Genomic DNA, 27,273 nt, shown 5'->3' on the forward strand with positions numbered 1-27,273 from the left:
GGAGTTTCGCTGTTGTTACCCAGACTGGAGTGCAATGGCATGGTCTTGGCTCACTGCAACCTCCGCCTCCTGGATTGAAGCAATTCTCCTGCATCAGCCTCCCGAGTAGCTGGGACTACAGGCGCGCATCACCATGCCCAGCTAATTTTTTTTTGTATTTTTAGTAGAGACTAAACAAGGAGTTTTACCTTGTTGACCAGGATGGTCTCGATCTCTTGACCTCGTGATCCACCCGCCTCTGCCTCTCAAAGTGCTGGGATTACAGGTCTGAGCCACCGCGCCCAGTCTGATAAGTGTTTTTAAAGCAAGTCCCATGTGTCATTTCACCTTTGCATCTGAGGTGCAGCCCTGTGAATTAGCGATAGTCAGCCATTTTGACCTGCAGTATGTAGTATGCTTTTCTAGAAACAAAAAGAGCACCTTTCCTCATTGTCAGACAAGCAGCATTAACAATGGCTTTTCAGGATTGTCTGATATGTAGGGACAGTCGGCCTCTCTCCACAGTCAGATTCTTTCCTGGGACCCTGGAGGTCTGCTGTTGAGATGATCAAGGTCTCTGGGCTCTGAGTGGCCCCTCATGCTGCTTTTCGTGCCGCCTAGCAGTCTGATCCAGATTGTCCTGTGAGGTGTGCAGCTTCTGGACTGAGCCCCTCGTCATCACATGTCGGCTTCTTGCCACAGGTGTAGAGTGGCTTTCATCTCAGGCTGTGGGCCCCTGGGAGTGGCTGATCCCAGGGCTGGGAAGGCAGGGGCGGCCTGAGGTGAGCTGAGAATGCCTCGAACACTCTGAGTGTTGAAATGAACCTCATGCTGACTTCCAGCACACCTGCCTGGAACAGGGGCTACCGGTCCACACGGGTGCCATTGGTGAGAGGGGAGGCGAGAGGCGCTTCCTCTTTGTGAAGAACGAATGTGAGCCTAGGCAACATAGTGAATAATTAAACTTTCCAGGCATCATGCACGCCTGTAGTCCCAGCTACTCGGGACAGAGGCAAGAGGATCTCTTAAGTTCAGGAGTTTGAGGCTGCAGTGAGAGTTGATTGTATCACCGCACTCCAGCCTGGGTGGCAGAGCAAGACCCTATCTCAGTAAACTGAAGGAGAGCCTGGGGACCGCCGTACCAGGTGGTGGGGCCATGTGAAGTTGAAGTTGCCTTCTCTGTCTGTGAAAGATGCTCAGCTCCCTGTGGTTTTGCATGGTTCAGATGAACAGACTAAAGGAGGCTAAAGAGACACCACGAATCACGTGCCGTCGTTAACTGGGTCTTGGATTTTTAAAAACCTGTAAAGGATGTTATGAGGACATGGGGGCGATGGGTGAATGTGTATTCGCCAACAGCAGTGCAGGCTGGGTGGGCTCCTGACTGGCTGCTTTGTGGGGATGTGGAGAAAGCCCTGGCCTTGGGGCTCACGACTCTGAAATGGCTCAGGAAAAGATGTGTGTGCGAGAGCAGGAGGGTGAGCCGGAGTGCAGGGGGATTGTGGTGGTGTCCAGTTGGAGGGGTGTGGGGTCCCATTTCTGTAGCTCTGGAATTTTGCCAAATAAAAGGAAATACCAGGGCAGAGTCCTTTCAGTTTAGGGGCCAGACCTCCTGGCAACTCTCTCCCTTGAGAGGGCACAGAGACCCTGCAGTTTCTTGGCAGCCATCACTCTGAGGCTGTGCTGACTTCCTGTTCCCTCCCCTTTTTTTCCTTTTACAATTTTTTTAATTTAAAAAATGTTTTAAAATAGAGATGAGGCCTCACTATGTTGCCCAGGCTGTTCTCGAACCCTGAGCTCAAGATACTCCTGCCTTGACCTCCCAGAATGCTGGGATTACAGGCGTGAGCCACCGTGCCCGGCCTCCTACCCTCTCTTTTATTTAAGCCTTGGAATTAGAAAACCAGTGATGAGTCGCTGTGCCTTTTGAGTTTGGCCTTCAGCCAACACTGTTGAAGGCATTCTGGGGTATAGACTCCATTCTAGGTGCTGAGCTCGAGGCAGGGAGTGAGACGGACAATGCCCCATGGGGGCCCTGAGTTGGAGTCAGAGGATGCCTGCCTGAGAGGCACCCTGTGGACCTCACCCCGAGGCTGAGGAACAACAGGTGCAAGGCCTGGGCGCTGGCAAGTGCAGACAGTGGTGGAGTGCATGCAAGGGTTGGAATAGATGTCTGTGGCCCGAGAGTTTATGCCAGCACATTTGGGGGGGATTTTTGAGTTTTTGAATTTCTGTGCTTTTCCTCTGTAGGAATGACGTGACCTTTTTTTTTTTTTTTTTTTTTTTTTGTTGAGACAATCTCACTCTGTCACCCAGGCTGGAGTGCATTGGTGTGATCTCGGCTCACTGCAACCTCCACCTCCTGGGTTCAAGTGATTCTCCTGCTCTGGGATTACAGGTGTGCATCACCCTGGTCGGCTAATTTTTTTTTTGAGACGGAGTATCACTCTGTTGCCCAGGCTGGAATAAGTGGCACAATCTCAGCTCACTACAACCTTCACCTCCACCTTCCGGGTTCAAGTGATTCTCCTCCCTCAGCCTCCTGAGTACTGGGATTACAGGCACATACCACTATGCCCAGCTAATTTTTGTATTTTTAGTAGAGATGGGTTTCACCAAGTTGGCTAGGCTGGTCTCAAACCCCTGACCTCGTGATCCGCCTACCTTAGCCTTCCAAAGTGCTGGGATTACAGGTGTGAGCCACCACACCTGGCCACACTCAGCTAATTTTTGTATATTTAGTAGAGATGGGATTTTGCCGTGTTGATCAGGCTCCCCCTTTTTTTTAAAGAGAGGGTCTTGTCTGTTGCTCAGGCTAAAGTGCGGTGGTGCCATCATGGCTCACAGCAGCCTTGACCCACTGGGGTCACGGGGTCCTCTGGGCTCAGCCTCCTGAGTAGCTGGGACTACAAGTGCTCACCGCATCTGGCTCATTCTCGTATTTTTTTTGCGGAGACAGGATCTTGCTGTGTTGCCCAGGCTGGTCTCAAGAACTCTTGGCCTCAAGCGATCCTCCCAGTGTTGGGATGACAGGTGTGAGCCGCCCTTCCTACTCTTGGAGTGACCTACCGTTGTGCTGCTCTGATGCACAGTCTGAGTTCTGGAGTGTGTCAGGAGCAACTGTCTCTGGGCAGAAAGCTCCTGTACACCTCTTAGATGGACTTCCAGGATCTAGTTTTAGTCGTAGCTGGGTTCACACCCAGTATTAAAGGAGTTGGGTACCCCAGCTCTGGGGCCTTCCTTGGGCATGGCTAGGAACTGGGAATTCTAGGATGTGCCTTTAAATATTGTGTCCAGAGCAACGATGGTAGAAGAAGCTGCTGCCTTTTTTTTTTTTTGAGACAGAGTCTCGCTTTGTCACCCAGGCTCGAGTGTAATGGTGTGAGATCAGCTCACTGCAGCCTCCACCTCCCGGGTTCAAGCAATTCTGCCTCAGCCTCCCAAGTAGCTGGGATTACAGGCGTGTACCTCCACGCCTAGCTAATTTTTTGTATTTTTAGTGGAAATGGGGTTTCATCATGTTAGTCAGGCTGGTCTTGAATTCCTGATCTCAGGTGATTTACCCACCTTGGCCTCCTGAAGTGCTGGGATTACAGGGTGAGCCACTGCGCCTGGCCAAGGAGTTGCTTCTTGGTCTTCCCAGCCCACTGGTGGGTGCCTGGGGTGGGTACAGGGAGGCCCTGCCCTCCAGAGCCTTCCTAGTGATGGGCTAGGTTGACAGCCTGGAAGGACTTTACTTAGTGGGAGTGGCAACCCTGTGCCAGCTGAAGGTGACAACCCTCTTCTTCACCCATCATGTCCCCGGGAGTGGGTTGTGGGCCTTCTCTGTGCCAAGCACTGTCCTTAGTACTGCTCATTTCATGATAGTTTCTGGGGTCAAATATTTTTGAAATTATTGTTTTATCTTGAAACTTTTCAGAGTGGAGGGAGAAACTAACAACCCAGAAGTAAGCTGTGCTGTGGCCAGATCACTGCAGGGCGGCAGTGGGCCCAGTGTGCGTATGCACATGCGTGCAGGTAGAATGTGCCCATGCGCTGCAGCCAGGCGGGCGGGTGGGGCCTTTGTGGGCTGCTGCTCCCCATGAGCACTTGGCCCTTAATTTTGTGCCACTGCTTTGTTCTGTCATGACACAGTGCTCCTGCTGCCTGACCTAGCCCCGTGGTGGCGTTAGGTGGCCTATGGGGGCCATGCCAGGGATTGTTGGCATGTCATTTGAGGTGCTGGTTCCTGGGAGCAGCATGAGGAGCCCCTGTGGGTATGTGGTCTCCTACAGGTGTCCTGTGGAGTTTGTGGCCTGAAGCGCTCTCTGCCTTTGCTTCTGGAAGGAATATGGAAGAGGCGCCTTTAGTGAGGGTGTGGCCTGGGTTGGGAAAGGTATCTCAGTGTTCAGTTTCTACTCTATCCTCAGGAAGGGCTGCCTGAAGGATGGGCAGGGCCAAGTGGTGGTGGATATGGCTGGTGGCATTTCCACATCCTCGTGGGTGACAGCCTTGTAGTGTTGATGAGCTTTGTACTGTGGTGGGTCTGGCGCCATGGAGCTGTCCTCAGGGCGCACTGCCGTCAGTCTGTAAAAGTCACCCTTCTCCTTGTGGTCCTCAGTCGTGGGAAAGCAGCGTCTTCCTAGGTGTCTTGGTTGTGGACATGGATGTGGCTGTGGCTAGGTGAGAGTTACACTGGCTGTGTGGGGGAGTGTAGGAGGCCACCAGTATCTCTTTTGTGGCCAGGTAGGTTTGCTAGAGAAGAATGAAATCCAGTTAGAACAAGGGAAACTGTCTCAAAGTAGAGATGAGTCTGAGGCATCACACCAGAGTCACTGAGGTTAGTCCTTCTGTGCTGAGCCCCGGAAGCTGCAGCCTCACTCGGGTGATACTGCATTCCACTGCAGGTTGGACCCGAAGGCATCCTGCAGAATGGGGCTGTGGACGACAGTGTAGCCAAGACCAGCCAGTTGTTGGCCGAGTTGAACTTCGAGGAAGATGAAGAAGACACCTATTACACGAAGGACCTCCCCATACACGCCTGCAGGTGAGCTGGGCATGTGCTGGGCAGGCAGATGCCTCTGGCACAGGGCTGGGACACTTGTCTCCCAGGTGTAGGACGGCGCCCTTGTGCTTTGACTCTGGGTGGTGTGTCCTCGGGAGTAAGGAAGTAGCTTAGACCATGTGCACAGCTGAGGCCTGTTACCAGTCAGGAGATGGGCTCAGCAACCTTCCACACCCCAAATTCACCAGCTGGTGGGAAAAGTTTTCCTTCCTTTGGCCTCTTCAGGCCCTGGGGGCATTGCCTGGTACCTGCCACTCACTCATTAGAAAGAATTTGTCAGAGCGTTGGGGTTGGAGGGTGAGCGGAGCAGCTGAGATGCCCTTCCACAGTGGTTGCCGCAGCGTGCTGTGGCCTCCCTGCCTCCCGGTGCCTTGGCCATGCCTGGAGAATGGCACGTAGATCTGCATGTTGACACATTTAGAATTCTCATCTCCAGCAGGATCGTCCCTTTTTGGGGCTTATTTCTGTATTTTTCTGACACATGAGGCAACGTAGATTAGAGGCAAGAAGGTTTTGGTCAGGGCAGCTTTGGGCCTGGACTTCTTCTCCCTGCGGGCTCCCACCCGGGGCCCTCCCTGCACCCTCCTCCCCTGTGTGCTGCTCAGCGCTCTGAGACTGAGAGTGTTCTCCCCGCACTTGGTGGGCAGGCACTCTTTCCTTCATCTCAGGTCTTCACTCGTTCTGATTTACAAATGTTTTCATGTATGCAATCATGTGCTCAACACACAGAGATGCTTGTAAGTTCTGGTGCAGCTCTGGGGAGCTTGCATTTTGGGTTTTCTATGTGGATTTTCAGAAAACCACAGCCAGGGATGGGATGGGGCTCTCCTGAGGCTCCTTGCATGGGCCTCATGGGCAGGAGCTTCAGGGCGCTGCCGCTGCAGGGTCTGTGCCCAGCTCCTGGGGAACACAGTGCCCTCTGCTGGCTGATGAGTCTGGGTTCCTGAATTTCAGGCCAAAGAGCCGGGACTGGAATGGCCCTGGGGGAGTGGGGCCTCCCTTCGGCAGGACTCTTTCGGGAGGTGGCTTTGCTCCTCATCCCTCGGAGCTTCTGCCACATACCCACCTCCTTCCCTGCATTCTCAGGTTTGGGGAGCCCTGCTTCACTGGTTTGATTTGGTTACTGAGATGGTTGGGGTTGAGTATGTGTTTAATGAAGAACTTAGAAATGTTGTAAGAGGAAAGAATTTTACATCCTGCCAAATGAAAACCAGAGAGCAGGCTTCCAGCTGTAACTGTCGCTGTTTTGATTTTTCAGTTACTGTGGAATACACGATCCTGCCTGCGTGGTTTACTGTAATACCAGCAAGAAGTGGTTCTGCAACGGCCGTGGGAATACCTCTGGCAGGTAGGTGACCGAGCCGTGCACGCGCCTTTAGTCAGCCTGCGCTCAGATTGGTGTGTGAGTTACGGCAATGCTGAAGCAAAGCACGACATACGATCACGCTAACAAACCTGGTTTTTCCTCCTCTGACTGGTTTAACTCGAAACAGATGGTGGTGTGTGAATGCCTTAATGTATTTACCCTTGATTTATTCTCTGCGGCTCTTTTTATTATGCAAGTAGGGTTGGCTTAATTCTGGTTTCCAGTTTTTATTTCGATTATTCTGCAAGATGAGCTCTTGGCACACCCATTGGTCTCATTAACGGGAGGATGTTCTCAAGGCGGTGACGGGCATCCAGGGGCGCCGGTTCCTGAGCAGGCTCACTCTGGCCTGAGCTCATCGGAGCCATCCGGAGGCTAATTCAGGCCAGATCCTGAATCACCGGCTTCGTCTAAGTTCACTTGCCCACCGGCGCTGGGCTTGCCTTCCTGATGTTGATCAGCTGCAGCTGGATTGAGTCGCGTGTTCTATGTTTGGGACCCGACCAGTGTTCTCCTGGTGCCCAAATTCCAGGAGGGAGTTTGATAGTCTCGCCCGACTCGTGGGACTCTCATCCTGGTGGGTCCCTTGCCAGCGGCACCCCTTCTCCTCCGGGCTGCTGTGTACAGTTCAGTTCACTGCTGGAGAGGACAGAGCTCCAAGGTGCCAGCAAGGAAATGGGGACTTTTTCTGAGGTTCACATTCTGGTGAGAGAAAATGACCAAAGCCCCAGAGCCAGGCTTTCTTGTGTAGACACCCGCCCTTCCTGTGCCTTTGGCAGCTGTGAGTCTCAGAGGTTCACAGATGGAGCAGTCAGGAGCATGGCATCTCTGAATTAGTAACTTGAAATGTGGTGCTATGAGCAAGGTAAGAAAGGGGCTGCTCTTTTTAAACAATGTTAAAAGAAAAGTATCTTCTGGATAACCAAAAGACATTCTTGTCCCCCTTTTGGAATCTTCTAAAGACATTCTTGTTCTGTGTTCAGAATCTTCTGGGTAATTTTAAGTGTTGCTATGTTTGCATTTAGTTCCTCTTGTGTAGGAAAAGCAACTAAATAAAACTTCTCTTAGCTGGCAACCCCAGCTTCCGGTCAGCACAGCCAAGAACAGGGAAGTGAGCAAAAGGGCCTCTGAGAAACAGTGGGCTCGAGCCAAGCACCAGTGCACGTTCCGTGCGAGGCCCGGGGGAAGGTGAGGAAGCAGCCGCCGGCCCTCCGGGAGCTTGGCTGCAACAGGGGGAGGATGTGTGGGAAGACATGGAGACCGCTGATTCTTCCACGTGGCTGGTGGGGCTCCAGAGAGGAGTTGGGCTTTGGGGATGCCCAGAGCGGCCATGGCTGGTTAGAGAATCCTGGGCCTCGTGGCAGGGAGAAGGGTTAGAAGGTTGGCTGAGCTGAAGCTTTTAACAGGAAGGGTTTTCGAGGGGAAAAGAGGGCCCAGTGAGGAAGGCTGGGAGGCCCCTCGGGCATGTTCAGAGCTGCTGATGATGCTGGAACAGCCCAAAGGCAGAGTGGCCACACACCCTTGTTGGATACGGCAGATGGGTGGCCCGAGAGTGGCTGGCTTGGCACAGGGCAGGGTTCAGCCTAGACCGTGGTTTAGGCGAGCAGTGTCCTGGCCATGTCACAGCAAGGAGTCGAGACAGCCAGGGCTTCCGCTGTGGCCCTGGGCTTCTGCACAGCAGCCCTACCTCTGCTCAGCCCTCTTACTACTCTCGGGTTTCCCGGCCTGCAGTGAATCAGGAGGGACTGTTGCTCTTGGAGGTGGGTACAGAGCCTCTGAGGAGTGACTTCAGAAGAAGCCACTAAAGATGGCAGGGAAGTGACCTTGGAGAGAAGGAGGCTGGGGCCTTGTGGGAAATGTCTCTGGCCCCACAGCAGCCCCAGCACAGCAATGGGTTAAATTAGGCCTGGTAAGTTGGATTTAAGAAAGTAGAATCTTTTAAAAAGGCAGAACTATGTGAACCGTATTAAGGAAGTTTTTCTTAAAAGTGGTTCAAGTTGGGATTGATTGATTTTTGTGCACGGTGGGGAGCTAGTTTGGAGGAGGGCTCCTCCCCAGGGATGCCAGATGGATGAGGTGTGATCGCCTCTGCTAATGGACCATGAACGGTACCGGAACTTTTCACAGGGCCCGAAAATTGGAAGTGGTGAAAAGCCAAACTTTGGGTGTTAATCATTTATCATTTCCTGGTTTCAGCCACATTGTAAATCACCTTGTGAGGGCAAAATGCAAAGAAGTGACCCTGCACAAGGACGGGCCCCTGGGGGAGACAGTCCTGGAGTGCTACAACTGCGGCTGTCGCAACGTCTTCCTCCTCGGCTTCATCCCAGCCAAAGCCGACTCAGTGGTTGTGCTGCTCTGCAGGTGAGCGGGCCCCAGCTGGCCCCCGGCGTGACCGTTAAGCTCCAGCCGTCTCCTCTCAAGCCTTGCTGTGGCTCTAACTCCAGGGAATTGTGCTCCAGAGATGGTTTTTGCTGAGGGGTGAGGCATAAGAGCATTTAGGGGCTGAGGCTTGTTAGGGAGTTGGCAGTGCCGTGTCACTCTTTTGGGGCATTCTGGCTAAATCATAAACACAATTCTGTAAAAACGAAGTCTGTTTTGAGTTTTAAGAGTTCAGAGCTCAAGTGCACGGGGAGATGCGATTTATTACTGACAGTTTAAAGGTAATGTGATCACATAAAACTCAGGGTACGCCCCTTTGGGTGAAAGGTCAGCATGGGAGGGGGCCCTCCCTGCTTCGGGGCTTCAGGGAGGGGAGCTGGTCCTCACGGCGGCCCTCCCACTCCGCAGGCAGCCCTGTGCCAGCCAGAGCAGCCTCAAAGACATCAACTGGGACAGCTCACAGTGGCAGCCACTGATCCAGGACCGCTGCTTCCTGTCCTGGCTGGTCAAGATCCCCTCTGAGCAGGAGCAGCTGCGGGCGCGCCAGATCACAGCGCAGCAGATCAACAAGCTGGAGGAGCTCTGGAAGGTGAGGCTGCCCAGCAGGCCGATGAGCACCTTGTGCGGTTTCTGGTTGCAGGGAGGGGGGTGTTTTCAGAGATGGCTAACCTAGTGAGACCACTGGAGTTTCTCTAGAAGGAACTCAGGCAGGCCTCTGCCACCTCTATGTGGAGTGTCCGTAGGGTGCCTTGGTCACGTGCCGTCTAGGCAGCCTCACCTGACTGAGAAGAGCCTGGCCTTGGGAAAAGAAAGCTCTGGCTGTTGGAATTTTTCTTGTGTTGCCGGGGTGAGGATGGGTGGTGGTGGGAGGGGAAGGACGGGACTGGCTGTGGGTGGACTCGTCCAGCAGAGCCTGGACCTGCATAGACAGGTAGGCTGCGAGAGTGTCCTGAGGAAAGACGCTGGGGCTGAGGTTGGGTGCAGTCAGCTGAGTAGAGGAAAGACGGAAGGGTGCGGGGTCACTAGTGGGTGCCTGGTCCTCCCTGAACGGACAACCCTCACTTTTCCCCATGGAAGCCTTTTCTGTTTCCGGCTCTTGGGGATTTTGTGATAAAGTGAGTTCTAATAACTAGGCTAGAAGTTCCCATTTGCCTCCCATTCAGTCAGAAATCTCACATCAGAATTTTAAGTACAAGCTGAATTATTTTTTGAGTGCTGTTCAGCCGGGAACCTTTCCACTTGGATTTTCAGGTTGCCAGATGATTTCATGATTCCTGTTTATATCTGAACAGGATACTGCTGTCCCCACCAGCATGGCACTCAGGAAGGCCAGATACTGTTCTGTCCCCACCAGCATGGCACTCACTGAGGGAGCTGTCCTCCAGGGGAAGAGCCGCAGGCCCACATTTTTCTGGCCCAGGGTTAGCAGAAGTGGGAGATGGACCCCCTGGGCTGTGGGCACAGCGAGAGAAACTCTCTGTGGCAGCCTGCGAGGAGTATCAGCTGCTCATGTTCACAAGCTGGGTCTGCTTGGTGGAAGCAGCTGGCTCTGAGGGTGCCCTCTGCTGTGGACAGCGTGTCAGGCTGGTGGCTGGGGCTTTGTAGGCAGGTGAGCCGAGTGCTGGAACCCTGCTGGGGTGAGGAGCAGCAGCTAGGGGCCAGGTACAGGCCAGGCCGGCGCCCAGCTCTCCATGTGGCATGGAGTTCCTCTTCTCAGGGTTCTTGGGGGTGCAGTCGTGCACCACCCACCATGGCCTGTTCTGAGAAGCAATACATGTGCTCTATCCCTCTGATGCCTCTGCGCCCTCGTTCAATGGCATGTAGGGAAACACGGGGACGAGCGTGGCACTGATGGTCTTGTCTTCTAGGAAAATCCTTCTGCCACCTTGGAGGACCTGGAGAAGCCGGGGGTGGACGAGGAGCCACAGCACGTCCTCCTGCGGTACGAGGATGCCTACCAATACCAGAACATATTCGGGCCCCTGGTCAAGCTGGAGGCCGATTATGACAAGAAGCTGAAGGAATCCCAGGTGATGTGTGAAGGAAGGCCTGGGCTGGGCTCTCTCTCACAGCGTCTCTCCTCAGGCTTCCAGAGGGCGGTTTTGTCTTCAGGCCATGGGAGCTGATCTGGGCTGCATGGCCCAGTGATCTGGCCCAGCCCTCAGAGCTGACATCAGCCTCAGTGTTTTCCATTTAAATCCAGCATCTATCCCAGTTGGGTCCACAGCTTTGCCCACAGCTGCGAAAGGTAGATTCTGGCCTGATCCCTGTGAAGACCGAATTTAAGTAACGGGAGCCCTGCAGCATCGACCTCCCCTCTCTCCCTCCCATGTCTGTCTGTCTGTCTGTCTGTCTGTCTGTCTCTCTCTCTCTCTCTCTCTCTCTCTCTCTCTCTCTCCCCCCTCTCTCCCCCTCTCTCTCCCCTCTCTCCCCCCCTCCCTCCCCATGTCTCTCTCTCTCTCTCCTCTCTCTCTCCCCCTCCCTCCCTCCCCATGTCTCTCTCTCCTCTCTCTCTCCCCCTCCCTCCCTCCCCATGTCTCTCTCTCCTCTCTCTCTCCCCCTCCCTCCCTCCCCTCTGCCCCTCCCCCCTTCCTCCCTCCCTCCCCTCTGCCCCTCCCCCCTTCCTCCCTCCCTCCCCTCTGCCCCTCCCCCCTTCCTCCCTCCCTCCCCTCTCTCCCCCTCCCTCTCTCCCCCTCCACCCTCCCTCTCCTCTCTCCACCTCCACCCTCCCTCTCCCCCACCCCCCCTCCCCTCCCCTCCTCTCCATCCCCTCCTCTCTCCCTCCCCTCCTCTCTCCCTCCCCTCCTCTCCCTCCCTCCCCTCCTCTCTCCCTCCCTCCCCTCCTCTCTCTCCCTCCCCTCCTCTCCCTCTCTCCCCTCTTCTTTCTCTCCCTCCCCTCTTCTCTTGCTGCCCACCTCTCCCTCCCACAGCAGCTGCTCCTGGCCATGGAGGCCTCTGGTGCGCGATGAAGCCTCCAGACAGGATCGGCCCGTGTGTGTTACAGGGACTCCTAATGGCTTCTCTTTCAGATGTGCCCTTGGTGGCATTTGGGGCTGTCGGGTGCCACTCATGGCACCCACTGTCATGGCAGAGGCTTACTGTAGGGCCCTACCTCACGGGGCCTCGGGCATGTGGAGTCCAGACCCCGGCCTGTGCTGGAGGCTAACCGGGGCTCTTGTTTTTCATGTGCTCAGACTCAAGATAACATCACGGTCAGGTGGGACCTGGGCCTTAACAAGAAGAGAATCGCCTACTTCACTTTGCCCAAGACTGACTCTGGTAATGAGGATTTAGTCATAATTTGGTTAAGAGGTGATTTTAAGTTTTAAAATATTTGTGACCATAAGTAGCATAAAATTCCTAGTTCCACCCTTGTAAAATGCCCCTTTATTTGAACTATTCCTGGTGGAAGCCATGCCTTGAGTTAAAATGGCCACCTCTCTCACTTTTCACCGCAAGATATGCGGCTCATGCAGGGGGATGAGATATGCCTGCGGTACAAAGGGGACCTTGCGCCCCTGTGGAAAGGGATCGGCCACGTCATCAAGGTCCCTGATAGTATCCTTCATGTGGAGAGGGTGTGGCCGGCCAGTGGGAGAGGAAGTGGGGGCGGGCGAGCATCTCGTGCTCCGTGGTGGGTGCTGGTTGGCACTGCCTTCCACTGTTCTTAGGAAAGCGGCAGGGCCTTCACCTTCGGGGACAGGTGGTTGTGTGGTGCCTCCCCTCTGTCCAGATGGTGATGTTGGTCATGCCACTTGTGCAGAGCATCCCTGGACTGACTGCAGTTAATGTGACTGCAGGATCACCTTACCTGGACGCTGACAATACACACAGAGGTTCAGAAGCCAGGGGTCACATGCAGATCCTCTGAATGCACACTTGCTCCCAGGCCACTTGTGGGGATGTACAGTGACCTCACGGTGACCCAGCCTGCCAGCCAGAGTGGGGCAGCTGTAAGGCACAGGTGCAGTCAGAAGCCCAGGCTGGGAGGGGTCCTGGGAGAAGACACTGCGGGTCTGACTCAGGCCACCTCTTGGTGACTGGCTGATGCTGCTGGTTCCTGACCATCCAGTGCTGTGGCCTTGGTGGGGGTCAGGAAAGCCATCTTTGATGCCCACTCTGTATCTGACAAGCTCACACTGAACATGTGAGACTGATTTTGGGGCTTGGGGTCAAGGGAAGACTGTTGCCTCAGGGCCGCAGCCTCCTAGAGGGCAGGTTGCTTTTGTATGTGGAGCCCTGCGCTTGGCTCTACTGGGGTGGGTGCTGTTTATGGGGAGCTGTGAGAAGAGCTGCTCTGTTTGAAGCTGGGCTTCCAGAGCTCCATGCCCACCCCTGCTGGCCACATGTGCAGGAGCCCCCATTGGGGTCCTGGGGGCCCAGGATGTGGCTGTTCCCTGCTGGTGAGTGCTGCCGCCCTCTGCGTCTCTGAGAAGGGCCCAGATGTGGTGCTGCGGGTGGCAAGGAGGAACTCTGGACTGGCTGGGGGTGGGACACCAGCTCATGATGAGGAGAGTCTGTCTGCACGGACGCTGTCCGTCTGGTCTCTGGTCCAGTGTAGGCCGCACATTTTTAGCATTTGTTACACAGCAGCAGTGTCTTAGTAACTAAATTTTAAAAACATAATTTAAAGAGTGGTGTACGAGGGTGGCCCGGAAAGGTCAGCCCGGCTTTTGACAAGGATGCAAACTTAACTCAGCGCACAGATTATGGCGATGAGATCGCCATTGAGCTGCGGAGCAGCGTGGGTGCACCCGTGGAGGTGACTCACAATTTCCAGGTGGATTTTGTGTGGAAGTCGACCTCCTTTGACAGGTATGTCCCTCCTACCATTGCCCCCTGTTCCCTCGTTACCACCTTGGCATCACTGTGGACGGGGGTCCCCACCCACCCAGCTCTGCAAGCTCAGGATGCCGTTGAGGCGGTCATGGCTGTCTGTGCGTGTCCCCGACCCCACACCCTTATCACAGAATGCAGAGTGCGTTGAAAACATTTGCTGTGGACGAGACCTCGGTGTCCGGCTACATCTACCACAAGCTGCTGGGCCACGAGGTGGAAGACGTGATCATCAAGTGCCAGCTGCCCAAGCGCTTCACGGCACAGGGCCTCCCTGACCTCAACCACTCCCAGGTGCGCACCGTCCTCAGCGCGCGGGGCCTCGCCCACGAGCCGGGACACAGGCAGTGGCTGCCCCTGACGGCCACTTGTATTGAAGGTTTATGCCGTGAAGACTGTGCTGCAGAGACCGCTGAGCCTGATCCAGGGCCCGCCAGGCACAGGGAAGACAGTGACATCAGCCACCATAGTCTACCACCTGGCCCGGCAAGGCAACGGGTAGGACTGGCACAACCCCTGGAGCAAGACCTGGGAGGGGCTTTTGGGTGGCCGGATGGAAGGCCTGCTGCCGGGAGCTTCGGGCTCTGTCAGACCTAGGAGCGCATGTGGCAGGCAGTGTCACTGTGGCGCCTCCTGCCTTCCATGTGACATATTCATGTCACATCCAGCCTCGGGGTGGCTGCTGCGGCGTGAGTTCTGTGTGCTTGTCTCAGAACTGTGAAGGCAGCTCACAGTGCGGCTGGAGGGCGAGTTACAGCCGTGGCATTGCTTGCGGCGCGTGGGGCTCCTTCTGCATTGTTACTGCCTGTTAAAAAGGACAGGAGTTCAAGGCCAGCCTGAATAGGGAGAGACCTCATCTCTACAAAAAAAATTCAGAAATTAGCTGGGGGGTAGTGGCGTGCACCTGTAGTCCCAGCTACTTGGGAAGCTGAGGTGGGAGGGTTGCTTGAGGCTGCCATGAGCTGAGATCATGCCACTGCACTCCAGCCTGGGCAACAGAGCAAGACCCTGTCTCAGAAAACAGAGTCTTGGGTTATTACATTCACCAAGCTTCCTCTGAGTAAGCACTGAGCCTCCCAAATGGTGTTGCAGGCCAGTGCTGGTATGTGCTCCCAGCAACATTGCTGTGGACCAGCTGACGGAGAAGATCCACCAGACGGGGCTGAAAGTCGTGCGCCTCTGTGCCAAGAGCCGCGAGGCCATCGACTCCCCGGTGTCCTTCCTGGCCCTGCACAACCAGATCAGGAACATGGACAGGTGTGTGTCGAGTCCATCCTTCCCACTTGGTCCCTGAGCTGCCACGGGTGGTGTATGCAGAGCTCAGGCACCCCACTAACCCACGTGTGCTTTCAGCATGCCTGAGCTGCAGAAGCTGCAGCAGCTGAAAGACGAGACCGGGGAGCTGTCATCCGCCGACGAGAAGCGATACCGGGCCCTGAAGCGCACTGCAGAGAGAGAGCTGCTGATGGTGAGTGCCCCTCCCACCCATGAAAAGGCCTATGGGCCGGTGGCCTGATGGTTTTGGTTTGGGCCAGAGCACCTGTTTGAATCGTTGCTTTGCTTTTGGCGGACACCTTCAATGCTCTCTACCTGCCTTCTCTGCGCTCACTCTCACAGTTAGGGATGTCTTGCGGCCTGGAAGATGGGCTTCTAGGGAGTCTCCCGTCCCAGCCTCCACTGGGACCTGGCCGTGGATCTAGAACACTCTTTGCTGCTCTTTCATAACCAACCAGCCCAAACTGGAATCAGCCTTCGTGCAGGTTTCAGCAGCTCAGCACTGCCCCTTGGAGGCTGTTGTGAGGCACAAAGCCCTTGGTGTGGAGAGGTTGCCTTCTGTGAAACATGGCCGTTTAAGGACCTTCAAAGTTGGTGGACACCACACCCTTGACTGTGTGTCTTGTCTGGGAGGGACAGCTTGTTTTCATAGTCAGGGAGGGTGAGGAACAGGAGAGCCTCTGCGTCCTGTACTGCCTGCCCTCCGGGGTCTGGTGACGTTCACAGGGCAAGTGCCCTGATGCCTCCGCACCCTTCCCCAGAACGCAGATGTCATCTGCTGCACATGTGTGGGTGCCGGCGACCCGAGGTTGGCCAAGATGCAGTTCCGCTCCATTTTAATCGACGAAAGCACCCAGGCCACCGAGCCCGAGTGCATGGTTCCTGTGGTCCTTGGGGCTAAGCAGGTGGGCATCTCCCCTTCCCTCACCTGTGAGAAAACCAGTGTGTGCCATTCTTGGTGTTCTCTCTTTTAAAAACACCCTGTGTTGACTTGGGATGCCCAGCACGGTGCGCACACACACAGGGGTTTATAGAGGGTGGGCTCTGCCAGCTGCACATCCAGCATGTGTGGTGAGCAGTCTTCCCGCCCCTGTGGCCAGGTGGTGCCCTGTGCACCCTGGGGCCCTGCTTCCTCGCTAGCGCGTGTTGAGGCCAGTTCACACCTGAGCTTCTCCACTTGTGGGGGTCCCTCTCCCTGCAGCTGATTCTCGTGGGTGACCACTGCCAGCTGGGCCCAGTGGTGATGTGCAAGAAGGCGGCCAAGGCTGGGCTGTCACAGTCGCTTTTCGAGCGCCTCGTGGTACTGGGCATCCGGCCCATCCGCCTGCAGGTCCAGTACCGGATGCACCCTGCACTCAGCGCCTTCCCATCCAACATATTCTACGAGGGCTCCCTCCAGAATGGTGTCACTGCAGGTAACAGGGCTTTGCCCGGGACAGGGGCTTCCGCAGAGAAGTGGCACTGAGGGAATGTGGCCAGGGAGAAGACGCTGGCTCATCAGTTTCCTGAGTGGTTTCGCACAGTGACTGCTTGCGTTCAGGGCACTTTGTGCCCCAAGGTCTTGGTGGTATGGTCTTGGCCCGAGTGGGGTCTCTGGGGCATGTGGGGAACCTGTGTCCTTAAATTAAAACCCAGTCATTGCCTCAGAATTCACCCAAGCCTCACGTGGCGGCACGCACAGCTGCAAGGACAGGCGTTCTGGGAGCTGACGCGGGCCTTGTGTTCACCTTGTGTTCAGTGCTTTGTGAAGAGCAGTGGTTCTCAAGGCCTGGGCCTCTGGGGCCCGCAAGACCACATCCGGCTTCCCTGGATAACACAGAGGCCTCATCTGCCCTTTTTCACTCTGCTGACGCTTGTGCTGCTGGTGACCTAATGGTGCTTCTTCAAGAGTCGGCTTAGAGCAGTGGGACTGTGCTGGGATCACAGGGTGAAATGCCCCGATGAGGAAGTGAATGTGAATCTTACTAAGCCTCGAGTGTTTTACTGTGACCTATAGAAGTTCCTGTGACACCATTGGGTGTGTGAGGCGCTTGAAGGAAGGGCTTGTGGACACACCCTGGATATTCACCCCGAGGTGTGGGCAGACCTTTTTCCAAAAATGAGCAACCCTCGGAGAACAAGGGGCATCTGTTACCAGAAGTAAAATTCAAGTGAAAACCAGAATTTTGGAAAACTTAACATCGCCTGCCATGAGCTTGCTGTCTTCCTAACATCTAGAGACTTTCCTGGTGAGGTCTGTGGGGGTGAGAGAGGGAACATTTCCACTTTTGCCTGTGAAACGGCTCAGCCTTTGGAAAATCTACTTGACTTGGTGGGAGATCCTTCCTGAATGACCAATGCAGAGTGTCACAAAGTGACATGGGGTTGGAGTGGCAAAGGGTTGTCACAGGCCTGTGGAAACCCACCTCTTCCCAGCTTGGCATGGCCTCAGGGCTGGAGACTCCTGGCCCTGCGGAAAGGCTGTAGAAACAAACCCATCTCCCTTTCCCAGCCACAGGCATCCATGCGGCCTGGCTTCCCCACCGCTTCCTTGGAGCCCAGGAGGGGTGGACTAAGCAGAGGCGGACCCCAGGTCCAGCCGTCTCTCATTCAGTCAGATAGGGAGGAGACTCACAAAACAGGAGATAGGGCCACTCTTCTCACTTAACTTATTTTTAGAGAAATAACTAACATGTAATGGGTTACTTTTGAATTAATACATTTTTTTAATTTCTAAGTTTGGAGAATGGTAATCTACATGAACTGAAGCTGTTTGGACTCCCGGACTTTTAGGAGTTTAAAGGGGTCCTGAGAGCTGCCGACACAGCACCTCATGAACTCCAAACCTGTGAGGTTGGTGTTGTCAGGCCTCCTTACAGGGGAAACTGAGGCTCAGAGCCCATCCCCCGGCTTGGGCTGCACCACTGTTTGCTGGGTGGTAGGTCCTGGGAGTTGATGCCACTATTGACATCACGAGGACAGCACTGTTAACCAGCCCGTGGCAAAGCTGAACACGCAAGACCGCAGAGACCTTGCTTGTGCTTGGGGGTGTCTGAGTACTGGCCGGGAAACACGTGGCTCGGCGCAGGCGCAGACCCCTCATGGTCCGCAGGGCATCGGCTCAGGGCAGGCGCTGGTGTGCTCGGCTCTAGTCAGTGCGCAGCACGTGGTTGGCACCCTGTTAAGTACACTTCAGGAAGTTCTCTGTTGAAGTGTAAACATGCGGCCACGTCACAAGTGTCGGGCTCAATGAGTGATCACTGAGAGTATTTGGAGAGCCAGCGCCTGAACCCACAACCACCTGACCAGCTGCAAGAAGCTGCCATCCATGCAGGCGGCCACACTTGCTGCCTGCGACTGCACGTCCACAGCAGCCCCTGGGCTGAGGGACTTCTGAGCTCACGCAGTGCCCTGCGCTTGCTCTAACAACAGTGATGTACTTGGCCTCATTTTCAGTTCAACATGGGATCACACGGCGTGTCCTGGCGGGTCTGGCTTCCTCTGTCCATGTCAGGCTGGTGCTGTCCCAAAACACCGGTTTTCTCACACCTATCGAAGCTCCCAGTGGGGTGAGGAGGGCGCGTATGAATTGAGAAGCTGGTTTTACAGTTTTAAGGACACGCACAGGGCCTAGAAAAACCAAGATGAATGCGAAGAGCCCGAAGAAAGTGGCCACTCACGGGATGCTGCAGCGCACCAGCCACACTGCTGGGCCCCGGCCCAGGATGGAGCCCAGAGGCAGAGGCAGGGGTCCACAGGCCCTCAGCAGGAATGGGCAAGGCTACAGGACTGGGGGACACAGGTGGCTCAACAGTGTCACATACAGAAGTCACTTGCCTTTAAGGCAAGCTTCTGGAAGGAAGCAGGAGAATAGCCCAGATCCTGGGGTTGGCAGAGATGTCCAGGCTTCAGGAAAGCACCAGCTGAGCCCCCGGTCAGGGGCTGAGCCAGCTCTGCTGGCCACAGTGCTCTTAGTGGCCTCTGCTTATCCTTGCTCAGTCCTGGGATCTCTGGCCAGAGGACCAGCTCAGGTGACCTCACCAGGGCCTCACAGACCGAGGTCTCCTGCCCCAGGGCCTCAACAGCGCTAGTGCGGCATCTACACTGCGCTGCGTCTGATCTCGGTTGAGGCAGGCTACAGCTTTTGAGGTGTTCCCTCTTTCCCTCCCCATCGCAGCGGATCGTGTGAAGAAGGGATTTGACTTCCAGTGGCCCCAACCTGATAAACCGATGTTCTTCTACGTGACCCAGGGCCAAGAGGAGATTGCCAGCTCGGGCACTTCCTACCTGAACAGGTGAGCAGGGCTGGGCCCACCAGCGTCTGCAGGCCTTGGGGACAGCTTGAGAGGTTGTTGACCCATTCTGCTTATTTTTTAACATGGGACTGAAGATTTTTTTGCTTTCATTCCCTGTTTAGACTCTAAACCATGTTGTTTCTGCCTCCTTTTCCACTGTGCTTGTTTTTTATTGGGCGGATACTTTTTTTTTTTTTTTTTTTTTTTTTTTTTTTGAGACAGTCTTGCTTTGTTGCCCAGGGAGTACAGTGGCGTGATCTCTGCTCACTGCAACCTCTGCCTCTTGGGTTCAAGCGATTCTCCTGCCTCAGCCTCCCAAGTAGCTAGGATTACAGGCATATGCCACCATGCCTGGCTAATTTTTGTATTTTTAGTAGAGACAGGGTTTCACAGTGTTAGCCAGGATGTCTCGATATCCAGACCTTGTGGTCTGCCCGCCTCAGCCTTCCATAGTGCTGGGATTCCAGGCGTGAGCCATGTGCCTGGCCCTGGGCAGATACTTTCTGGTCCCACATGGCAGTGTTTTCTGCTCCCTGAGACTCCTTTGGTGAAGGCTGGGAAGGCTCAGCCGTGCAGATGCCAGTGATGGCAGCTGCCTTCCCTTTGGATGTCGTGTGTCTACACCTCTCACAGCCTCCAGCCTCAGGGCTCGGGATCCCACAGGTGGATCCCAGCACTGAGAGACTGGGTTTCTTAGGACCGAGGCTGCGAATGTGGAGAAGATCACCACGAAGCTATTGAAGGCGGGCGCCAAGCCGGACCAGATCGGCATCATCACGCCTTACGAGGGCCAGCGCTCCTACCTGGTGCAGTACATGCAGTTCAGTGGCTCCCTGCACACCAAGCTCTACCAGGTGCGCCGCCGCGGGCACACATGGTCTCCTGGGCCATGCAGGGGGTACTGACCTGGACCTTCAGGTTAGCCCGCCCAAGAGATGCCTGCCCTGGCTGGAGCTCAGAGCATGCCCAGGAAGCACCTGTTGGCCAGCCTCTGGGGAGGGCACAGATAGCACATCCCCAAAGTCCCTGTAAAATTCTGGTCAGGATGGAGACTTTGAGAAATAAGTCACAAGGGTCAGAAACATGGGCTGAGACTGGCACATGAGGATGTTTTCTCGGGGTGGTTGAAACAAGTCCAAGATGGAGCGGGAGTGACCCGCGCCTGCCAGCAGTGGGTATTGTGTTCACATCTTTATTGATCGGTGAAACGCCCACTGCGGGTGAGTTGGGAGGAGGCACAGCTCCGTCTCCACCAGGAAATGGATGAGCCATGTGCTGAGTCTGAGTGGCCACAGGGCGGTGGTTTCTGCTCTGTGCTTGAGCATGGGCTCAGGTTCTCCGAGATGAGCACGTGTGTTCTCAGTGCTAGGAATCAAATCCCCGTGGCTAAAAGAGAACAGGCTGGGTGTCACACCTCATGCCTGGAATCCCAGCGCTTTGTGAGGCTGAGGCCAGGGAGTCGCTTGAGCCTAGGAGTTCAGACCAACCTGGGCAATGTAGGGAGACCCCGTCTACACCAAAAAATAAACAACAGGTTGTGGTAGCATGTGTTCCCAGCTACTCAGGAGACCGAGGTAGGATCAGCTGAGCCTGGGAGGTCAAGGCTGTGGTGAGCTGAGATTGCACCACTGCAATCTAGCCTGAGTGACAGAGCAAGATCCTGTCTCTTTTAAAAAAAAAAAAAAAAAAAAAAAAAAAACAACCAGCAGGGCCAGGACAGCCCCTAGGTGTGGCAAGCAGGCACCAGGCCCAAGCTCTTGGGTGGGATTAAGGGTGTGTCTTGCTGCATTTCCTGCGTTTTGTGGGTGCCAGGAAGACAGCCTGCTGGCTGACAGTGACCACGAAGCGCTCTCATAGGAGGTGGAGATCGCCAGTGTGGACGCCTTTCAGGGACGCGAGAAGGACTTCATCATCCTCTCCTGTGTTCGGGCCAACGAGCACCAAGGCATTGGGTTTTTAAATGACCCCAGACGTCTGAACGTGGCCCTGACCAGAGCAAGGTAGGGAGGCTGCCTCCTGGGTGGGGTGCCCAGCTCCTCATCAGCCTTTACTTCCCAGGGGATTTGGGCTAGGGTTCGGGGGTCGCCAGGACCAGAGGTCAGGGGGCCCAGAGCAGCAGTTGAGAAATGATGCCTCACTTGGGAGATCTTTGTTTCTGTGTCCTGAGGGTTTGCTGTGGTCCCTGTGCGTCAGCCCAGCAGGCCTCTGGTCTGATTCATATAAACCCTGTGTGTGTCTGTCTAGTTATTTAGTCTGAGAGCCTGAAGTTGTGGTCCCGTCTACTATTTTGGTTCTGAGATACAACTTTTCTGAACTGATGATAGCAGAAGGGACTCCGAGAACACAGTGTCCATTCTGTGGTCCTACATAAAGCCAGACAGCAGGCCGGGTACGGTGGTACATGCGTGTAATCCCAGCACTTTGGGAGGCCCAGGAGGGTGAAGCACCTGAGGTCAGGAGTTCTCGATCAGCCTAAAATGGCGAAACCCAATCTCTCCTAAATACACAAAAGTTAGTAAGGCGTAGTGGCGCATGCCTGTCATCCAAGCTACTTGGTGGGCTGAGACAATCTCTTGTACCTGAGAGGTGGAGGTTACAGCGAGCCGAGATGGTGTCACTGCACTCCAGCCTGGGCAACAAGAGCGAAACTCTGTCTCAAAAAAAAAAAAAATAAACCATAAGGACCCACTTGCCAGCTGGCAGTTACGGGCCTGGCTCCACCCAGCGCAGGAAGAGAGCCCAGCACTCCGTCAGCTCACATGCACCATGGCCCCCGCGTAGGTCACGGTGATTTTTATCATTGTTAATACCCCCGCATGGTCGATACCCCCCCATTGCCTCTTTTTAAGATGCCTTCTTGTCTGGTGGGCAGTATCGGGTGGGTCCCCCCCATAGCTGTGTGAGGTGGGCCAGAGGAGCTGGGTATCGAGTCTGCCCCACCCCACCGGGGGCTTTGTGGGACTGCCTGTGCCCAGTGCCTGGAAGGCCAACTCTTGACAGCAGACCCTGTCTCCAAGCGTATCCACCCAGCTTGGTGTCTGCCATGGGGCTGCTTAAGAGTTGGCCACAAAATCACCCCATGTGTAAGATCAGTGGCTTGGCATTAGACTCTAGGGCCCGTCCCTGTGGCCAACAGCCTGCCCGCCACCTCAGCTCACCCATTCCATGCCTCTGTTGCCTTGAATTTGGGTTCTGAGCGAGTGCAGCCTTGCCTCTTGGACCATCCTGTGAGACGGGCAGCTCTCCACGTGCGTCCTCAGCACCGCACCCCTGCCGCAGGTATGGCGTCATCATTGTGGGCAACCCAAAGGCGCTGTCGAAGCAGCCGCTCTGGAACCACTTGCTGAACTACTACAAGGAGCAGAAGGTGCTGGTGGAGGGGCCGCTCAACAACCTGCGCGAGAGCCTCATGCAGTTCAGCAAGCCACGCAAGCTGGTCAACACCATCAACCCGGTGAGTGCCCACAGGGCAGCGGGGGCATGGAGAAACCCGGGCCCAAAACACTGCTGGGAAGGTGGTACAGGGGTCCACGGTGCCCGTGAGCTGAGGGCGGGCAGCCCACCCGTCTCCCGAGCTGTGTGTGGCATGTTTGGTTCAGGGCTGCTAGGTCCTGAGAGGCTTCTGAAATTGGGCTCTGGCTGCTGTGCTGCAGCAGCCTGGGACCTCGGACATGGTCTGCGAGCCTGGGGTGCTCTGGTGATGAGGGGTGTGAAGCTGCCTCAGCCGAGTCCCAGGGGTCAGCGTCAGAGCCCAGGTTGGGCTGACAGGGCAGGCCCAGAGCCCATGAGACAGCAGCTCCCTCCTGCCCCCAGAGAGAGCCCCTAGCACAGTGTCAGCACCCACAGCGGCACACCTGCCCCTCCCAGGCCACTGGTTGGTGGGAAGTCGTTCTTTGTGTTGAGATGACAAATTCCTCACCTATCTAAACCTTCGCAGGGGGCCCGCTTCATGACCACAGCCATGTATGATGCCCGGGAGGCCATCATCCCCGGCTCCGTCTATGATCGGAGCAGCCAGGGTGAGTCACTCAGCAGGAGACCCAGCCGGCCCCTTTGTCCCCACACTGGGATGCTAGCTGTTCCCACAGCTGCAGCTTTGGGTGTCCCCCTTTCCTCCCCGTCGAGGGCAGGGCCTGGCTCCCTTGGCCTCCCAGCGTTTGTCTTTAGCCGGAGTCCATTCATTAGTGTTTACTGGTGATCAAGCTAGTTAGCTTTTTCTTGCTTTTTGGTGGTGGTAGGGTAGGGGCTGCATGTAGTACAAATAGAACATTTTTATTAAAAGGATTTTTTTTTTTTTTTGTAAATGGAGGGAGCTTTTCATATATTTTTTTGTTTAGAGACAGGGAGGGTCTCACTATGTTGTCCAGGCTGGTCTTGAACTCCTGGCTCAAGCTGTCCTTGCGTCTCAGCCTCCCACAGTGCTGGGATTATAGGCGTGACTCACTGTGCCCGGCCAATTTTCAGGGGTTTGTTGTTTGTTTTTCAGACAGTCTCTCTGTCACCCAAGCTGGAGTACAGTGGTGCAGTCTTGGCTCATTGCAACCTCCACCTCCTGGGTTCCATCAGTTCTCCCGCCTCAGCCTCCCAAGTAGCTGGGATTACAGGCACCTGCCACAACGCCCAGCTAATTTTTGTATTTTTAGTAGAGACAGGGTTTCACCATGTTGACCAGGCTGTCTTGAACTCCTGATCTCAGGTGATCTACCTGCCTTGGCCTCCCAAAGTGCTGGGATTAACAGGCATGAGCTACTGCACCCAGTCCCAATTTTCAGTTTTTAAGATCTGTGTAGGCCAGTGATTCCCAGCAGACTCTCCTAGGGGAAGGTGCCGGCCCAGGCATCCAGCCCCAGGCAGGCTGCTGTAGTCAACATGGAGTCCTGGGAATCTGCATCTTCAGCCTGGGCAGGGCCAGCACATGTGTAGCTCCGGCTGACTGGCTGGTGGGGTGGGTGGCGACATCGCTGGGGTTTGACCGAGGCAAGTGACGCCTTACTGTGATTTTCAGGCCGGCCCTCTAGCATGTACTTCCAGACCCACGACCAGATCGGCATGATCAGTGCTGGCCCCAGCCACGTGGCCGCCATGAACATTCCCATCCCCTTCAACCTGGTCATGCCGCCCATGCCGCCACCTGGCTATTTCGGACAAGCCAACGGGCCAGCTGCAGGTGAGCACCTGTAGCCAGGGCTGGGTGTGGCCCTTCTGAGAGCTCCTGAGGGTGTGCGTATCTTCCAGGCCCTGGCCTCCTCATCACCCTGGACTGCTGTCTTTCAGGCCGAGGCACCCCGAAAGGCAAGACTGGTCGTGGGGGACGCCAGAAGAACCGCTTTGGGCTTCCTGGGCCCAGCCAGACCAACCTCCCCAACAGTCAAGCCAGCCAGGATGTGGCGTCACAGCCCTTCTCGCAGGGCGCCCTGACACAGGGCTACATCTCCATGAGCCAGCCCTCCCAGATGAGCCAGCCCGGCCTGTCCCAGCCGGAGCTGTCCCAGGTGAGGCCGCCCCACGCAGAGCCCTCTCGGAGCCCTCCGAGGGGACCTGTGGGAATGAGGGTGGGGCTGTGCACCTGGAACATTTCCCCTGGAGAGCCGGTCTGGCCTGTGTACCCTGTGTGGGTTACCTGTCCCTGAGCTGGGGTCAGCGGAGTGGGTCTCTGGCTGTTAGTTTGGGGACAGCTTTTCCATTCTCTTGGGCTGCTGAGGGCTGGATGGACGTGAGCGCCCTTGGCTGGTGGCTTGCTCACCTCCCCACCTTGTCTTTCAGGACAGTTACCTTGGCGACGAGTTTAAATCACAGATTGACGTGGCGCTCTCACAGGACTCCACATACCAGGGAGAGCGGGCTTACCAGCATGGCGGGGTGACGGGACTATCCCAGTATTAGAAGGCAAGCCCCCCTGGAGCAGGCCTGGCCCTACCCTGCTTCAGGGAGAGGGATGGGAGGGGCTCTCCCCTGGGAGCTGCACTAGAGGGGTGGTGTCTGGGAATGTGTGCGGGCCCCGGGGTGTGCTGGGCCTGTGACTTTCACCGCCAGTCAGGGTGGCTCCCTGTGTATCCCAGTCACAGCCTCACTTTCCCCTTGAGAGAATTCTAGGGCTCCCCATGGAAAGGGGTGTGGAGGCCCTGAAGCTCCCATGGTGGTCCAGGGCAGGAGGATGATGATGGGCCACCACCCCACCCTGACGGGCAGCCCTCTGCTTGTGGGACCCTTGCGGGGCCTCGTTTCCTCATCAGAGTTGGGGAGGGCAGCTTGGGCTCTTCCTCATTGGCCTGTGTGCTGGAGGCCCATGGGGTGCCAGGTGCCACCTCTCACTGACTCCTGCCCTTCTCGCTCCCTTCAGGTGGCGGCGGAAGAGCTAAGCAATGTGGCTTAGTCCATCAGCATCTTATTCTGGGTATTAAAAAATAAAAATAAACGGATACCTGTTTTCCACTGCTAAAACTGAAGCACCACTGTGTGAGCGACAGGAAGGGAGAGCGCACGAGGGAGAGGAGCCGAGGCCGAGCGCCCCCTGCTGGCCCGCGGCGGCGAGGAGCAGAGGGAGCGGAGGAGGGGCCGGCCCGCGGGAGCCGCCGCCACCAGGAGGCCCCGCTCCGTCCCACCGGGGCTGCGGCCAGGGCGGAGGGAGGAAGACCCTCATCTCAGAGTAGCCCTTTCCTCTGTTCTTTTATTTCTTTTTCTCTTTGATTGAAAGGGGACTACGTCTTAGCAGGAAAAAACTTCGCATTTCTGTGCCCGAGCAGGCTCCTTCCAAAGGCCACGGCGCCCAGGCAGAGCCCCAGGAGGGCGCATCTGTCCACACCGACCGGACCCGCCGAGGTCACGCTGCCTGTGTTCTCAGAGGGCCTTCATTTAAAGAAAATAACGGTGTTTGGGGTTTTTTTGGGTTTTTTTTGTTTTGTTTTTTTTTTTTTCCAAAATTCTTTTAAAAGAGTACTGAAAAATACTTTCCTAAGTTTATATCTAAAATCTTAGCGGTGGACCTGGGAGATGCGAGAAGCTTCCAGAAACACAGTTTAAACAAGCCAGCGCCACTGGAGAAGAGGAGCAACACCTGTGCCTAGGCCCAGAGGAGGATTTTTGTTGTAGGTTTTAGCTTCCAGCAGCTTCAAGAACTGGGTGATCGGGCCACTGGGGTAGCTGTCCGCCGAGCCTGGAAGCTGCTCGTTCTCCGCTGGACTCAGAAGCCAAGCTGCTTCCTGCCTGGACTCGGCGAAGGGCCCTGCGCCTGTGAGGAACGTGCTTTTGGCCTCACTGAGAGGGGCCTTGGCCAGGACTGGCCCTGTGGCCAGGGAATGAGAAGGTGGCTGTTCCTGGATCGACGGCTTTTCCCTGGGGTCCTTCGAAGGATTTGGTGGAAGGACAAGAGGGCCTGTCCCTGTCCCCAGCAGGTACCGACAGTCCTGCGCTGGTTAGACACATGGCACTGCACACCGCACTCCCAAAGTGGGAGCTCTGCCCGCCAAGCAGCTCTGCTGATGGGATGATGGCTGCTGCTGGGGGTAAGGAAACAAGTCACAGAAGTCAGCAGGTTCTGTGTGAGAGGCTGGGAGTGTGGGGTCGTTTTAGTAGGAGAACTGCTCCAGCCCCTTGAACACCTAGCTTGGGGTGTCATTCTGCCTGGGACAGATGGGACGTACAGGCCGCCTTCCTTCTGGCAGGGCCTCGTATTTATTCCATTGCTCTAGGGCTTTCGGTTTCCCCTTCTCCCGGTAGGCCGTGTAGAGGCACAGACCCGGCTAGGTTTCCGCTGTACCCTGCAGTGGCCTGAGGGGCGCTGCCCGCCCCACCCCAGCTGTTGGGCTGGGCCACTTTGCCTCTGCTTCGCCCTGTGCTGTGTTCTCCAGCTTTGTAGCAGCAGCCACTGACCTTGACAAACCCAGGCGCACTGTACCAAGGCGATGTAACTTGATTTTTGGTCAATTTAAGTTCTTTTGTCACCAATAAAATATTAATAAACAGTTTTGCCTACACACCAAGGGCTGGATGAACTGCAGGGGATGGAGGGTGCTGGGGCCCTGCCTGGGTAAGGGGGCGGGGTATGGAGTCCAGAGGAAGACTGAGGCAAAGGACAGGGCTGCCTGCAGGAGTGAAGGGCAAACCCCCCCCCCCCCCAA

The 27,273-nt window shown here is 55.7% G+C and overlaps 1 protein-coding gene across 2 annotated transcripts in view; it reads left to right on the forward strand.

Annotated features, from left to right (window-relative positions):
• UPF1 (UPF1 RNA helicase and ATPase) overlaps positions 1 to 27,117 on the forward strand; it is a 35,909-nt gene extending 8,792 nt beyond the window's left edge. Inside the window, exons 2-24 of one of the 2 annotated variants that reach the window (XM_017967531.4) lie at positions 4,866 to 5,005; positions 6,282 to 6,371; positions 8,586 to 8,753; positions 9,180 to 9,360; positions 10,640 to 10,801; positions 11,966 to 12,083; positions 12,231 to 12,329; positions 13,478 to 13,586; positions 13,742 to 13,901; positions 13,987 to 14,105; positions 14,700 to 14,864; positions 14,961 to 15,075; positions 15,644 to 15,787; positions 16,084 to 16,297; positions 19,039 to 19,156; positions 19,854 to 20,010; positions 21,014 to 21,156; positions 22,436 to 22,610; positions 23,094 to 23,175; positions 24,162 to 24,323; positions 24,431 to 24,648; positions 24,920 to 25,042; positions 25,497 to 27,117. In XM_017967531.4, the coding sequence (XP_017823020.1) occupies positions 4,866 to 5,005; positions 6,282 to 6,371; positions 8,586 to 8,753; positions 9,180 to 9,360; positions 10,640 to 10,801; positions 11,966 to 12,083; positions 12,231 to 12,329; positions 13,478 to 13,586; positions 13,742 to 13,901; positions 13,987 to 14,105; positions 14,700 to 14,864; positions 14,961 to 15,075; positions 15,644 to 15,787; positions 16,084 to 16,297; positions 19,039 to 19,156; positions 19,854 to 20,010; positions 21,014 to 21,156; positions 22,436 to 22,610; positions 23,094 to 23,175; positions 24,162 to 24,323; positions 24,431 to 24,648; positions 24,920 to 25,039 (3,159 nt within the window). In that variant the 3' untranslated portion in view covers positions 25,040 to 25,042; positions 25,497 to 27,117. The remainder of the gene's footprint in view (positions 1 to 4,865; positions 5,006 to 6,281; positions 6,372 to 8,585; positions 8,754 to 9,179; positions 9,361 to 10,639; positions 10,802 to 11,965; positions 12,084 to 12,230; positions 12,330 to 13,477; positions 13,587 to 13,741; positions 13,902 to 13,986; positions 14,106 to 14,699; positions 14,865 to 14,960; positions 15,076 to 15,643; positions 15,788 to 16,083; positions 16,298 to 19,038; positions 19,157 to 19,853; positions 20,011 to 21,013; positions 21,157 to 22,435; positions 22,611 to 23,093; positions 23,176 to 24,161; positions 24,324 to 24,430; positions 24,649 to 24,919; positions 25,043 to 25,496) is intronic. The other variant, XM_017967532.4, reaches the window with a different exon arrangement.
• Positions 27,118 to 27,273: the final 156 nt, after the last annotated feature.

Source organism: Callithrix jacchus, chromosome 22 (assembly GCF_049354715.1).
Source record: "Callithrix jacchus isolate 240 chromosome 22, calJac240_pri, whole genome shotgun sequence".
Lineage (NCBI taxonomy): Eukaryota > Metazoa > Chordata > Mammalia > Primates > Cebidae > Callithrix > Callithrix jacchus.